Source organism: Phyllopteryx taeniolatus, chromosome 12 (genome assembly GCF_024500385.1).
Source record: "Phyllopteryx taeniolatus isolate TA_2022b chromosome 12, UOR_Ptae_1.2, whole genome shotgun sequence".
NCBI classification, from domain to species: Eukaryota; Metazoa; Chordata; class Actinopteri; order Syngnathiformes; family Syngnathidae; genus Phyllopteryx; species Phyllopteryx taeniolatus.
In genome coordinates, this window is record NC_084513.1 from 27,081,004 (window position 1) to 27,096,570 (window position 15,567).

Here is a 15,567-nt window from a genome sequence, read left to right on the forward strand (position 1 = left end):
CATGGCGCCTGTACGTTGTGGTTCATCCCGGTGGACGAGAGGGTAGCCTCCCTCCGCCTTCGGGTGGGAAGATGGGTCCTGACTGTTGTTTGCGCCTATGCACCAAACAGCAGTTCAGAGTACCCACCCTTTTTGGAGTCCTTGGAGGGGGTGTTGGAGAGCGTTCCCACTGGGGACTCCACCGTTCTGCTGGGGGACTTCAGTGCTCACATGGGCAATGACAGTGAGACCTGGCAGGCCCAAACATATTGTGAGGGTCTGCTGGGAACGTCTGGCGGAATCCCCTGTCAGAAGGAGTTTCAACTCCCACCTCCGACAGAACTTTGCTCATGTTCCGGGGGAGGCGGGGGACATTGAGTCAGAGTGAACCATGTTCCGTGCCTCCATTGCTGAGGCGACCGGAGCTGTGGCCAGGTGGTTGGTGCCTGTCATGGCGGCAATCCCCGAACCCGTTGGTGGACACCAACGGTGAGGGATGCCGTCAAGCTGAAGAAGGAGTCCTTTTGAATCTCAGATTCAGGAGGAGCAGTGTGGTTTTCTTCCTGGCCGTGGAAGAGTGTACCAGCTCTACACCCTCGACAGGGTCCTTGAGGGTGCATGGGAGTTCGCCCAACCAGTCTACATGTGTTTTGTGGACTTGGAGAAGGCGTTCGACCGTGTCCCTCGGGGGGTCCTGTGGGGGGTGCTTCGGGAGTATGGGGTACCGAACCCCCTGATACGGGCTGTTCGGTCCCCGTACGACCTGAGTCAGAGTTTGGTCCGCAAATGAGGCAGTAAGTCGGACTCGTTTCCAGTGAGGGTTGGACTCCGCCAAGGCTGCCCTTTGTCACCGATTCTGTTCATAACTTTTATGGACAGAATTTCTAGGTGCAGCCGAGGCGTAGAGGGGGTCTGGTTTGGTGGCCTCAGTATTGCATCTCTGCTTTTTACAGATGATGTGGTTCTGTTGGCTTCATCAAGCCGTGACCTCCAACTCTCACTGGAGCAGTTCGCAGCCGAGTGTGAAGCGGCTGGGATGAGAATCAGCCCCTCCAAATCTGAGACCATGGTCCTCAGTCGGAAAAGGGTGGCGTGCCCTCTCTAGGTCGGGGATGAGATCCTGCCCAGAGTGGAGGAGGGTGTCCGGGCTCTCCCTTAGAGGTGGTGTGAGAATCTCGATCATCCGGGAGGATCTCAGAGTGGAGCCGCTGCTCCTTCACATTGAGAGGACCCAGATGAGGTGGTTGGGCCATCTGATTCGGATGCCTCCCGGACGCCTCCCTGGTGAGGTGTTCCGGGCACGTCTCACCAGGAGGATACCCCGGGGATGACCCACGACACGCTGGAGAGACTACATGCTTCAGCTGGCCTGGGAACGCCTCGGAATCCCCCCAGAAAAGATGAAGTTGCTGGGGAGAGGGAGGTCTGGGCATCCCTGCTAAAGCTCCTGCCCCCGCGACCCGACCTCGGATAAGCGGTAGAAAATTGATGAAATGATGGATATCTCCAATTGCTCTCAGGTGGCTGAGCATGACCATATAAACCACATGGAGGGAACCAGGGTCACTAAAACACTTGCAGTGGACTCAGCAACTTTTCCCATGGGCGTGAGTCCATTTTGCCAGCTTGCGCGCGGCTAACCTTCTGGGTCCACAGAGTCAGGTGGTGGATTCCCTTTCCCCCCAATCTCTGTTGACAGCAGAATGGATGCTAAATGTAAAAGTGCTTTCCGCCATCTGAAGAACCTTTTGCAGGGCAGAGGTGGACCTCTTCGTTTCACAGGAGGCACACCATTGCCCTCTCTGGTACTCTCTAGCAGACAATTCCAGCTCATTGGGTCATGATGCGCTTGCTCACGACTGGCTCCATACAGTGGGTACGGAAAGTATTCAGTCCCCCTTAAATTTTTCACTCTTTGTTATATTGCAGCCATTTGCTAAAATCATTTCAGTTCATTTTTTTCCTCAATGTACACACAGCACCCCATTTTGACCAGAAAAAAACGCAATTAATATTTTTGCAGATTTATTAAAAAAGAAAAACTGAAATATCACACAGCCATAAGTATTCAGACCCTTTGCTTAGTACAACCCCAATTCCAATGAAATTGGGACGTTGTGTTAAACATAAATAAAAACAGAATACAATGATTTGCAAATCATGTTCAACCTATATTTAATTGAATACACTACAAAGACAAGTTATTTAATGTTCAAACTGGTCGACTTAGTTTTTCGCAAATAGTCATTAACTTAGAATTTTATGGCTGCAGCACGTTCCAAAAAAGCTGTGACAAGTGACAAAAAAGACTGAGAAAGTTGAGGAATACTCATCAAACACCTGTTTGGAACATCCCACAGGTGAACAGGCTAATTGGGAACAGGTGGGTGGCATGATTGGGTATAAAAGGAGCTTCCCTTAATTGCTCAGTCATTCAAAAGCAAAGATGGGGCGAGGTTCACCTCTTTGTGAACAAGTGCATGAGAAAATAGTCGAACAGTTTAAGGACAATGTTCCTCAACGTACAATTGCAAGGAATTTAGGGATTTCATCATCTACGATCCATTATATCATCAAAAGGTTCAGCGAATCTGGAGAAATCACTGCATGTAAGCGGCAAGACCGCAAACCAAAATTGAATGCCCGTGACCTTCGATCCCTCAGGCGGCACTGCATCAAAAACCGACCTCAATGTGTAAAGGATATCACCACATGGGCTCTGGAAAAACCAATGTCAGTAAATACAGTTTGGGGCTCCATCCGTAAGTGCAACTTGAAACTCTACTATGCAAAGCAAAAGCCATTTATCAACAACACCCAGAAACTTCTCTGGGCCCAAGCTCATCTAAGATGGACTGATGCAAAGTGGAAAAGTGCGGGTACGAGACTGGCCTGCCTGCAGTCCAGACCTGTCTTCCATTGAAAATGTGTGGCACATTATGAAGCGTAAAATACGACAACGGAGAAGCTGTACATCAAGCAATAATGGGAAAGAATTCCACCGACAAAGCTTCGACTATTCGTGTCCTCAGTTCCCAAACGTTTTTTTAATGTTGTTAAAAGAAAAGGTGATGTAACACAGTGGTAAACATGACCCTGTCCCAGCTTTTTTGGAATGTGTTGCAGCAATAAAATTCTAAGTTAATGATTATTTGCTAAAAACAATAAAGTTTATCAGTTTGAACATTCAATATCTTGTCTTTGTAGTGTATTCAATTAAATATAGATTGAACATGATTTGCAAATCATTGTATTCTGTTTGATTTATGTTTAACACAGTGTCCCAACTTCATTGGAATTTGGGTTGTATTTAGTAGAAGCACCCTTTTAAGGTAATACAGCCATGAGTCTTTGGGAAGGATGCAAGTTTTTCACACCTGGATTTGGGGATCTTCTACCATTCCTATTTGCAGATCCTCTTCAATTCTGTCAGATATGCTCAATTGGGTTTAAGCTAGGGCTCTGGCTGGGCCATTCAAGAACAGTCACGGAGTTGTTCTGAAGCCACTCCTTTGTTATTTTAGCTGTGTGCTTTAGGTCATTGTCTTGTTGGAAACTGAACCTTTGGCCGAGTCTGAGGTCCTGAGCACTCTGGAGTTTTTCATCCAGGATATCCCTGTACTTGGCCGCATTCATCTTTCCTTCGATTGCAACCAGTCGTCCTGTCCCAGCAGCTGAAAAACATCCCCACAACATGATGCTACCACCACCATCCTTCACTGTTGGTACTGTATTGGACAGGTGATGAGCAGTGCCTGGTTTTCTCCACACATACCATTCAGAATGAAGGCCAAAAAGTTCTATCTTTGTCTCATCAGACCAGTGAATCTTATTTCTCACCATGTTGGAGTCATTCAGGTGGTTTTTAGCAAACCCCATGCAGGCTTTCAGGTGTCTTGCAGTGAGGAGACGTTTCCGTCGAGCCAGTCTGCCATAAAGCCCTGACTGGTGGAGGACTGCAGTGATGGTTGACTTTCTAGAACTTTCTCCCATCTCCCGACTGCATCTCTGGAGCTCAGACACAGTGATCTTTGGGTTCTTCTTTACCTCTCTCATCTCGGCTCTTCTACCCCAGTTGCTCAGTTTGGCCAGATGGCCAGCTCTAGGAAGGGCTCTGGTCCTCCCAGACATCTTCCATTTCAGGATTATGGAGGCCACTGTGCTGTTAGGAACCTGAAGTGCAGCAGAATTTTTTTTTTTAACCTTGGCCAGATCTGTGCCTTGCCACAATTCTGTCTCTGCGCTCTTCAGGCAGTTCCTTTGATTCTCATTTGCTCTGACATGCACTGTGAGCTGTAAGGTCTTATAATGAAAGGTGTGTGGCTTTCCTCATCAAGTCCAATCAGTATAATCAAACACAGCTGGACTCCAATGAAGGTGTCGAACCATCTCAAGGATAATCAGAAGAAATGGACAGCACCCGAGTTAAATATGAGTGTCACAGGAAAGGGTCTGAATACTTATGGCTCTGTGATTTTATTTTTGATTTTTTAATAAACCTGCAAAAATTTCAACAATTCCTTTTTTCTTCTGTCAATATGGGGTGCTGTGTGTACATTAATGAGGAGAAAAAAATGAACTTAAAGGATTTTACCAATGGCTGCAATATAACACAAAATGTGAAAAATGTAAGGGGGTCTGAATACTTTCTGTACCCACTGTATGCTCCTGTACACATTTCCTTTGATTTCCTTGAGGTGTTCTACTGGAGGGACACAGACTCCTCCTGTTTACTCCATTCTGGCCAGCAAGGAATTGGTTTCCACAAATGTACATGCGCTCTTACAACTTAACAATGCACTTCCCCCCCAGGATGGACCTCTTGTCCCAGCTGTGTGGACGGATAGTGCATCCCCATCCTGGTCGCCTCCATCTCTGGGTGTGGCCAATTCAAAGTCTGGTACTTCATTCTCAGAGTATTGAGGAGATGCGGGGCATACAATTTCCAATGCTCGGGCGCTTTCCACACGGTGGTTGTACACCAATAGATGGAAGTTGTTTGATGCATGGTGTTGCAGTCACGGGCTGATTACTGTCCACTGCCCGGGTTTCCACCATTTTTCCGTTCTTGCAGGAGCTCTTTAATCAAGGATGATTACCGTCCACTCTTATGGTATACATGGCTGCAGTCTCTTGTTGGCATGCCGCCATTAATGGTACCAGGGTGGGCGGTGACAGGAACGTTTCCCTCTTCTTGAAGTGTGCCAGACAACTTCATCCACCAACACGACCAGTGGTTCTGTTGTGGGATCTGTCATTGCTCCTGGAAGCCCAGCCCTGCCTCTGTTGTTGCTTTAATAATAATAATTTTTGTTGTTGTTGTTAATATTTTATAATCTTTTGTCTTTGTTCTAACTTAAAATGTATTTTCTTTTATCATCCCTTATCAACCCTCTTGATCTCATTTGGGTCTGTTGGGTTCTTGCAGTTTGGGCTTATCAATCTTTTAGTGTTGTTGCTAGTTTTATAAGATATGAGCATGATAATCTTCCTGTTTTATATATGCTGTTCTGTCTGTAACACTGTAAAAACATTTTTAAAGGTACTATTTGAATTAAGCTATTATTGTTTTTAATACCAGCTATAATTAATTAATTATAATTAACTCTGTGGATTTTTGACAGACTTTGACAGCCTTCTTGGAGGTGAGGTGGGAGTGGAGGAGTTTGGGAATCTTCCGTTTGGTGCATGTGAAGAAACAATCAGGTGAAATAATCAGTGCATTCTGTGTATGATGTCAGAAGAATTACAATGGCACCAGAAAGTATTCACACCCCTTCACCTTTTCTACATTTTGCTGTTACAGACTTATTCTAAAACTGATTTGAGTATATTTTTCTTTAAAAGAAAATCTGCATAAAATATCCCATAACGACAAAGTAAAAACATATTTTCAGACAGTTGTGCAAATTTATTGAAAATCCATCCATCCATTTTCTTCCGCTTATCCAAGGTCGGGTCGCGGGGGCAGTAGCTTTAATAGGAAAGCCCAGACTTCCCTCTCACCAGGCACTTCAACCAGCTCTTCTGGGGGGATCCCGAGGCATTCCCAGGCCAGCCGGGAGACATAGTCTCTCCACCGTGTCCTAGGTCGTCCCCGGGGTCTCCTCCCAGTGGGACCTTCCCAGAACACCTCACCAGGGAGGCATCCAGGAGGCATCCTAATCAGATGCCCGACCCACTTCATCTGGATCCTTTCAATGCGGACGAGTAGCGGCTCTACTCTTGACGGGATTCTGCCAGACATTCTCAGCAGACCCTCACAATACGTTTGGGTCTGGGGTTGTTTTTCAGGAGCTGGGCTTGGCCCGTTCGTTCCAGTGAAAGGAACATTTTGGACAATTCAATGCTCCTAACTTTGTGGAAACGGTTTGGAGCTGGCTCCCTCCTCTTCCAACATGACTCTACACCAGTGCACAAAACAAGGTCCATAAAGACATGGATGACAGCATCTGGTGTGGATGAACTTGACTGGGCTGCACAGTCCTAACCTCAGAACTCGATAGAACATCTTTGGAATGAATCACAGCGGAGACTGGGAGCCAGGCCTTCTCATCAGAATCAGAATCATCTTTATTTGCCAAGTATGTCCAAAAAACACACAAGGAATTTGTCTCCTGTAGTTGGAGCCGCTCTAGTACGACAACAGAATTTAATCTGTGGCGAAGGATGCCTCCTGAAGTCCACGATCATCTCTAAAGTCTTGAGCGTGTTCAGCTCCAGGTTGTGTCGGCCGCACCACAGCTCCAGCCGCTCCGCTTCCTGTCGATATGCAGACTCGTCACCGTCCTTGATGAGGCCGATGACAGTGGTGTCATCTGCAAACTTCAGGAGTTTGACAGTCGGGTTCGCTGAGGTGCAGTCGTTCGTGTAGAGAGAGAAGAGCAGCGGAGAGAGGACACAACCTTGGGGCGCCCCAGTGCTGATGCTGCATGTGGATGAGGTGGCCTCCCCCAGCCTGACCTCCTGTGTCCTGCCCGTCAGAAAGCTGTAAATCCACTGGCAGGTGAGACGCTGAGCTGGAGAAGCTTGGATGAAATGAGTTCAGGGATGATGGTGTTGAACGCTGAGCTGAAGTCCACGAACAGGATCCTCGCCTAGGTCCCTGCACTGTCAAGGTGTTCTAGGATGAAGTGCAGTCCCATGTTGACTGCATCATCCGCAGACCTGTTCGCTTGGTAGGCAAACTGCAGGGGGTCCAGCAGGGGACCTGTGACACTCTTAAGGTGGTCCAGCACGAGACGTTCAAAGGACTTCATGACCACAGATGTCAAAGCGACAGGCCTATAGTCATTCAGACCCAAGATTGCAGGTTTCTTAGGGACTGGAATGATGGTGGAGCGTTTGAAACAGGATGGAACTTCGCACAGTTCCAGAGATCTATTGAAGATCTGAGTGAAGACTGGAGCGAGCTGGTCCGCGCAGACTTTGAGGCAGGATGGGGACACATGGTCTGGGCCTGCCGCTTTGTTAATCTTTTGTTGTTTGAAGATGCGTCTCACATCCTGTTCATGGATGGTTAACGCAGAAGTCAGAGGTGTGATTGTGGTCGGGGGTGCGGCCGGGTGGGTGTGGGGTGTGAAACTGTCCTTTTCAAATCTGCAGTAGAAGGTATTAAAGTCGTTGGAATGCATGCCAGACTGATTTAGAGTTGTTTGCGCTAAACTGTTTTTCCAACTTTGCTGCATAGTTCCTCTTTGCAATGTTAATTTCTTTAGTCAGCTGGTTTCTAGCTCGATTATACAGGGCCCTGTCCCCGTTCTGATGTGCATCCTCCTTAGCTTGGCGAAGCTGCATAAGTTTAGCAGTGAACCACGGCTTGTTGAATGTGCGAAATGATTTTGTTGGTACACACACATCTTCACAGAAACTGATATAGGATGTAACAGAGTCCAACATCAGTGTGTGACCTCACAAATGCCCTTCTGGAAGAATAGTAAAAAAATCCCATAAACGCACTCCTTAACCTTATGAACAGCCTTCCCAGAAGTGTTGAAGCTGTTGTCGTGGAAAAACGGAGGACTGATGTCATATTGAACCGTATGGATTAGGAATGGCCCCTCCTTGAGCCGTCACCTTGTCGTGGTGGAGGGGTTTGTGTGTCCCAGTGATCCTAGGAGCTAAATTGTCTGGGGCTTTATGCCCCTGGCAGGGTCACCCATGACAAACAGGTCCTAGGTGAGGGACCAGACAAAGCACGGCTCAAAGACCCCTTATGATGACGACAAACAATGGACTTCGTTTTCCCTTGCCCGGACGCGGGCCACCGGGGCCCCCCACTGGAGCCAGGCCTAGTGGTGGGGCTCGAAGGCGAGCGCCTGGTGGCCGGGCCTGCACCCATGGGGCCCGGCCGGGCACAGCCCGAAAGGGTAACGTGGGTCCCCCTTCCCATGGGCTCACCACCTGTGGGAGGGGCCATAGGGGTCGGGTGCAGTGTGAGCTGGGCGGTGGCCGAAGGCGGGGACCTTGGCGAGCCAATCCCCGGCTACAGAAGCTGGCTCTAGGGACGTGGAATGTCACCTCTCTGGCAGGGAAGGAGCCCGAGCTGGTGTGTGAGGTCGAGAAGTTCCAACTCGATATAGTCGGACTCGCCTCCACACACACCTTGGGCTCTGGTACCAGTCCTTTCGAGAGGGGTTGGACTCTCTTCCACTCTGGAGTTGCCCATGGTAAGAGGCGCCGAGCAGGTGTGGGTATACTTATTGCCCCCCGGCTCGGCGCCTGTACGTTGGGGTTCACCCCGGTGGACGAGAGGGTAGCCTCCCTCCGCCTTCGGGTGACTATTGTTTGTGCCTATGCACCAAACAGCAGTTCAGAGTACCCACCCTTTTTGGAGTCCTTGGAGGGGGTGCTGGAGAGCGCTCCCGCTGGGGACTCCATTGTTCTGTTGGGGGACTTCAATGCTCACGTGGGCAATGACAGTGAGACCTGGAAGGGCGTGATTGGGAGGAACGGCCCCCCCGATCAGAACCCGAGCGGTGTTCTGTTATTGGACTTCTGTGCTCGTCACGGATTGTCCATAACGAACACCATGTTCAAGCATAAGGGTGTCCACACGTGCACTTGGCACCAGGACACCCTAGGTCGCAGTTTGATGATCGACTTTGTGGTCGTGTCATCGGACTTGCGGCCGCATGTCTTGGACACTCGGGTGAAGAGAGGGGCGGAGCTGTCAACTGATCACCACCTGGTGGTGAGTTGGCTCCGATGGTGGGGGAAGATGCCGGTCCGACGTGGCAGGCCCAAACGTATTGTGAGGGTCTGCTGGGAACGTCTGGCAGAATCCCCTGTCAGAAGGAGTTTCAACTCCCACCTCCGACAGAACTTTGCTCATGTTCCGGGGGAGGCGGGGGACATCGAGTCCGAGTGGACCATGTTCCGCGCCTCCATTGCTGAGGCGGCCGACCAGAGCTGTGGCCGTAAGGTGGTCGGTGCCTGTCGTGGCGGCAATCCCCGAACCCGTTGGTGGACACCAACGGTCAGGGATGCCGTCAAGCTGAAGAAGGAGTCCTATCGGGCCTTTTTGGCCTGTGGGACTCCTGAGGCAGCTGATGGGTACCGGCTGGCCAAGCGGAATGCAGCTCTGGTGGTCACTGAAGCAAAAACCCGGGTATGGGAGGAGTTCGGTGAGGCCATGGAGAAAGACTTCCGGACGGCTTCGAGGAAATTCTGGTCCACCATCCGACGTCTCAGGAGAGGAAAGCAGTGCACCACCAACACTGTGTATAGTGGGGATGGGGCGCTGCTGACCTCGACTCGGGACGTTGTGAGTCGGTGGGGAGAATACTTCGAAGACCTCCTCAATTCCACCGACACGCCGTCCCATGGGGAAGCAGACTGTGGGTTCTCTGATGCGGGCTCTCCTATCTCTGGGTTTGAGGTCACCGAGGTAGTTAAAAAGCTCCTCGGTGGCAGGGCCCCGGGCGTGGATGAGATTCGCCCAGAGTTCCTAAAGGCTCTGGATGTTGTGGGGCTGTCCTGGTTGACACGCCTCTGCAACATCGCGTGGACATCGGGGACAGTGCCTCTGGATTGGCAGACTGGGGTGGTGGTCCCCCTTTGTAAGAAGGGGGACCGGAGGGTGTGTTCCAACTACAGGGGGATCACACTGCTCAGCCTCCCTGGTAAGGTCTATTCAGGGGTGCTGGAGAAGAGGGTCCGTCGGGAAGTTGAATCTCAGATTCAGGAGGAGCAGTGTGGTTTTCGTCCTGGCCGTGGAACAGTGGACCAGCTCTACACCCTCGGCAGGGTCCTCGAGGGTGCATGGGAGTTCGCCCAACCAGTCTACATGTGTTTTGTGGACTTGGAGAAGGCGTTCGACCGTGTCCCTCGGGGAGTCCTGTGGAGAGTGCTTCGGGAGTATAGGGCCCCTTGATACGGGCTGTTCGGTCCCTGTACGACCGGAGTCAGAGTTTGTTCCGCATATCCGGCAGTAAGTCGGACTCGTTCCCGGTGAGGGTTGGACTCCGCCAAGGCTGCCCTTTGTCGCCGATTCTGTTCATAACTTTTATGGACAGAATTTCTAGGCGCAGCCGAGGCGTAGAGGGGGTCCGGTTTGGTGGCCTCAGTATTGCATCTCTGCTTTTTGCAGATGATGTGGTTCTGTTGGCCTCATCAAGCCGTGACCTCCAACTCTCTTTGGAGCAGTTCGCAGCCGAGTGTGAAGCGGTTGGGATGAGAATCAGCACCTCCAAATCTGAGACCATGGTCCTCAGTCGGAAAAGGGTGGCATGCCATCTCCAGGTCGGGGATGAGATCCTGCCCCAAGTGGAGGTATTCAAGTATCTTGGGGTCTTGTTCACGAGTGAGGGAAGAATGGAACGGGAGATCGACAGGCGGATCGGTGCAGTGTCTGCAGTGATGCGGACTTTGTATCGGTCCGTTGTGGTAAAGAAAGAGCTAAGCCGAAAGGCGAAGCTCTCAATTTACCGGTCGATCTTCGTTCCTACCCTCACCTATGGTCATGAGCTGTGGGTCATGACCGAAAGAACAAGATCCCGGATACAAGCGGCCGAAATGAGTTTCCTCCGCAGGGTGTCCGGGCTCTCCCTTAGAGATAGGGTGAGAAGCTCGGTCATCCGGGAGGATCTCAGAGTAGAGCCGCTGCTCCTCCGCATTGAGAGGAGCCAGATGAGGTGGCTGGGGCATATGATTCGGATGCCTCCCGGACGCCTCCCTGGTGAGGTGTTCCGGGCATGTCCCACCGGGAGGAGACCCCGGGGACGACCCAGGACACGCTGGAGAGACTACATCCTTCGGCTGGCCTGGGAACGCCTCGGGATCCCCCCGGAAGAGCTGGATGAAGTGGCTGGGGAGAGGGAAGTCTGGGCGTCCCTGCTAAAGCTACTGCCCCCACGACCCGACCCGGATAAGCGGTAGAGAATGGATGGATGGATGGATGGATGGATTAGGAATGGGATGGATTAGGAATGGGATGTGACTAAAGTCAAGGCAGGTGAGCAAATACTTTTGGCAATATAGTTTAATATGGCAAAAAGGAGAGAGTTAGGGCAGTTCCCTATGGTGCCCCTGTGCTGCAGACCACTGTGTCAGACAGTCTTGTCTGCACAAACTTTGGCCTGTTAGTCAGGTGATCCAGGAGCCATGCTGACAGCTGTTGGTTCACTCCAGTGTGGTCTAGCTTCTCTCTCAATAGTTCTGGCAGGGTGGTATTAAAGGCATTGGAGAAATCATAGAACATGTTTCTCACAGTGTTTCCCGACCTCAGACGGATCAGGTGACTTGGGCACTGGTACGGCTCATGACTTCCACAGCTGTGGTACCTTCTGCAGCCTGGCTTGTGTTAAAGAAATGCTCCGCAATCCCGCACATTTGGCTAGCGCAGGATTTGACGAGCCTAGAGCTGGTACCATCTGGACCCATTACCTTCTTGACCTCTCTACCTGGGCTGGCTTTGGAGATTACCATGCTGGGTGGAGGTGTGTTGAGTGTTGAGAGATTGTAGATGTACTGGAAGAAGGCAGTTTGGTGGGGCAGTGAGTGCACTGTCGGGTTGTGGAGGAGTGCCAGGGAGTGGGGTTGATGTGCCAGCTGAGGCTCTGGACCGGGGAAGATGCAGCAGGGTTAGTTGGGTGGCAGTGACTGGTTGATCAAATCTGCTGAAGAACCTATTTGTCATTTACTCACTCCTGGTCTCTGGCCAGCTCAGGTCTAGTGTTATGTCCTGAGATCATTTTCAGACTTTTCCAGACCCCACTAACAACCTTCTTCTGCACTTGTTCCTCCATCATCCTCCTGTAGCTATCGTTCCCCTCTAATCTTGCTCAGTTCTCTGCACAGTCTTCATCTGCTACTGATACCCCTGCATAAAAGCCCTCAGTTTGTCCTTGAGGATGGCTTTTATATCAGTGGTATGCATCCATCTATCTATCCATCCATTTCTTCCGCTTATCTGAGGTCAGGTGGCGGGGGCAGTAGCTTTAGCAGGGAAGCCCAGACTTCTCTCTCCCCAGCATCTTCATCCAGCTCTTCCGGGGGGATCCAAGGCGTTACCAGGCCCGCCGGGAGACATAGTTTCTCCAGCATGTACTGGGTCGTCCCCGGAACAACTCACCAGGGAGGCGTCCAGGAAGCATCCAAATCCCACCTTATCTGGCACCTCTCAATGCAGAGGAGCAGCGACTCTACTCTGAGCCCCTCCCAGATGACAGAGCTTCTCACCCTATCTCTAAGGGAGAGTCCGGACACCCTGCGGAGGAAACTCCTTTCGGCTGCATGTATCCGTGATCTTGTTCTTTCGGTCATGACCCACAGCTCGTGACCATAGATGAGGGTAGGAATGGTGATCGACCGGTAAATTGAGAGCTTCGCCTTTCGGATTAGCTCCTTATTCACCACAACGGACTGATACAAAGTCTGTATCACTGCACACGCTGCGCCGATCCACCTGTCGAGCTCCCGTTCCATTCTTCCCTCACTCGTGAACAAGACCCCAAGATACTTGAACTCCTCCACTTGGGACTGGATCTCATCCCTGACCTGGAGAGGGCATTCCACCCTTTTCCGACTAAGGACTACGGTCTCAGATTTGGAGGTGCTGATTTTCATCCCAACTGCTTCACACTCGGCTGTGAACTGCTCCAGTGCGAGTTGGTGATCACGGAACGATGAAGGCAACAGAACCACATCATCTGCAAAAAGCAGAGATGCAATATTGAGGCCACCAACTTGAACCCCCTTTACGCCTCGGCTGCGCCTAGAAATTCTTTCCATAAAAGTTATGAACAGAATTAGTGACGAATGGCAGCCTTGGTGTTCTCCAACCCTCACCGGAAATTAATCCGATTTACTGCCGGCAATGTGAACCAAACTCTGACACTGGTTGTATAGGGACCGAACAGCCCGTATCGGGCGGTGTGTGTGGGATCTTTGTCATGCTAAAAGACCCAGCCACGTTTCATCATCAATGCCCTTGCTGATGGAAGGAGGTTTTCACTCAAAATTTCACGATACATGCCCCCATTCATTCTTTCCTTTACACGGATCAGTCGTCCTGGCCCCTTTGCAGAAAAATAGCCATAACTCAGCATTCTTTTTCCTCCAAACACGACAAGTTGAGTTTTTACCAAAAAGTTCTATTTTGGTTTCATCTGACCATATGACATTCTCCCAATCCTGTTCTGGGTCATCCAAATGCTCTCTAGCAAACTTCAAAAGGGCCTGGACCCGCACTGGCTTAAGCAGGGGGATATGTCTGGCACTGAAGGGTTTGAGTCCCTGGCGGTGTAGTGTTACTGATTGTAGCCTTTGTTACTTTGGTCCCAGCTCTCTGCAGGTCATTCACTAGGTCCCCCCGTGTGGTTCTGGGATTTTTGCTCACCGTTATTGTGATCATTTTGACTTCACGGGGTGAGATCTTGTGTGGAGCCCCAGATCAAGGGAGATTATTAGTGGTCTTTTATGGCTTCCATTTTCTAATAATTGACACAGTTGATTTTACAGCAGGTTGCTTACCTACTGCAGATTCACTCTTCCCAGCCTGGTGCTGGTCTAGAATTTTGTTTCTGGTGTCCTTTGACAGCTCTTTGGTCTTGGCCATAGTGGCATTTTGAGTGTGACTGAGGTTGTGGACAGGTGTCTTTTATACTGATGAGTTTAAACATGTGCCATTAATACAGTTAAGGAGTGGAGGACTGAAGAGCCTCTTAAAGAAGTTACATGCCTGAGAGAGCCAGAAATCTTCCTTGTTTGTAGGTGGCCAAATACTTATTTTCCACCATAATTTGCTTATAAATTCTTTAAAAATCAGACGTGATTTTCTGGATTTATTTATTTATTTAATTTTGTCTCTCACAGGTGAGGTATAAATAACTATGATGAAAATTACAGACCTCTCCCATCTTTTTAAGTGGGAGAACTTGCACAATTGGTGCCTGACTAAATACTTTTTTGCCCCACTCTATGTCCCCTCCAAAAAACTAAAATTTAAATCAGATGGTTTTAAATTCACCTGCAAAATGTCCTGTTAATCTTGGTTGTTCATTTTTCCATTGATGATAGCAATGTGTCCAGGCTCTGAGGCCAAGACAGTCCTAACTATGATGGTTTTGCTGTTGATTTGCTGTGCCTTTTCTCCATATATACAGTGGGTACGGAATGTATTCAGACCCCCTTACATTTTTCACTCTTTATATTGCAACCATTTGCTAAAATCATTTAAGTTCATTTTTTTCCTCAATATACACACAGCACCCCATATTGACCAGAAAAAAAACAGAATAGTTGACATTTTTACAGATTTATTAATAACGAAAAACTGAAATATCACACAGTCATAAGTATTCAGACCCTTTGCTCAGTATTTAGTAGAAGCGCCCTTTTGAGCTAATACAGCCATGTCTTTTTGGGAATGATGGAACAAGTTTTTCACACCTGGATTTGGGTATCCCCTGGCATTCCTCATTGCAGAACCTCTCCAGTTCTGTCAGGTTGGATGATGAACGTTGGCTGACAGCCATTTTCAGGTCTCTCCAGGGATGCTCAATTGGTTTAAGTCAGGGCTCTGGCTGGGCCATTCAACAACAGTCACAGAGTTGTTCTGAAACCACTCCTTCATTATTTTAGCTGTGTGCTTATGGTCATTGTCTTATTGTATGATGAAGCTTCTCCCGATTAGTTTGGATGCATTTTTCTGATAACGGCGAAACAAAATGGTTTTATAGACTTCAAAATTCATTCTGCTGCTACCATCGTGAGTAAAATCCTCAATAGACTACTGAGTGCGTTCTAGAAGCAGCCATGCAAGCCCAAGCCATCACATTACTGCCATCATGCTTCACAGATGAGCTTGTGTCTTTTGGGTCATAAGCAGAGCCTTTCTTTCTCCATACTTTGGCCTTTCCATCACCTTTAATCTTGGTCTCATCAGTCCAGAAAACTGTTTCAAAACTTTTGTGGCTCATCTCTGGACTACTTTGCAAAATCCAATCTGGCTTCTGATTCTTCTTGCTGATGAGTGGTTTGCATCTTGTAGTATGGCCTGTATATTTCTTCTCTCGAAGTCTTCTTCGAACATTGGATTGTGATACCTTTACCTCTGCCCTGTGGAGGTTGGCAAACCATTTTTTC

At 49.3% G+C, this 15,567-nt stretch overlaps 1 protein-coding gene across 5 annotated transcripts in view; it reads left to right on the forward strand.

Moving 5' to 3' along the window:
• rab3gap1 (RAB3 GTPase activating protein subunit 1) overlaps positions 1 to 15,567 on the forward strand; it is a 176,299-nt gene that overhangs the window by 41,801 nt on the left and 118,931 nt on the right. For all 5 annotated transcript variants that reach the window (XM_061792738.1, XM_061792736.1, XM_061792737.1 and 2 more), the window contains one exon: positions 5,604 to 5,685. In XM_061792738.1, the coding sequence (XP_061648722.1) occupies positions 5,604 to 5,685 (82 nt within the window). The remainder of the gene's footprint in view (positions 1 to 5,603; positions 5,686 to 15,567) is intronic.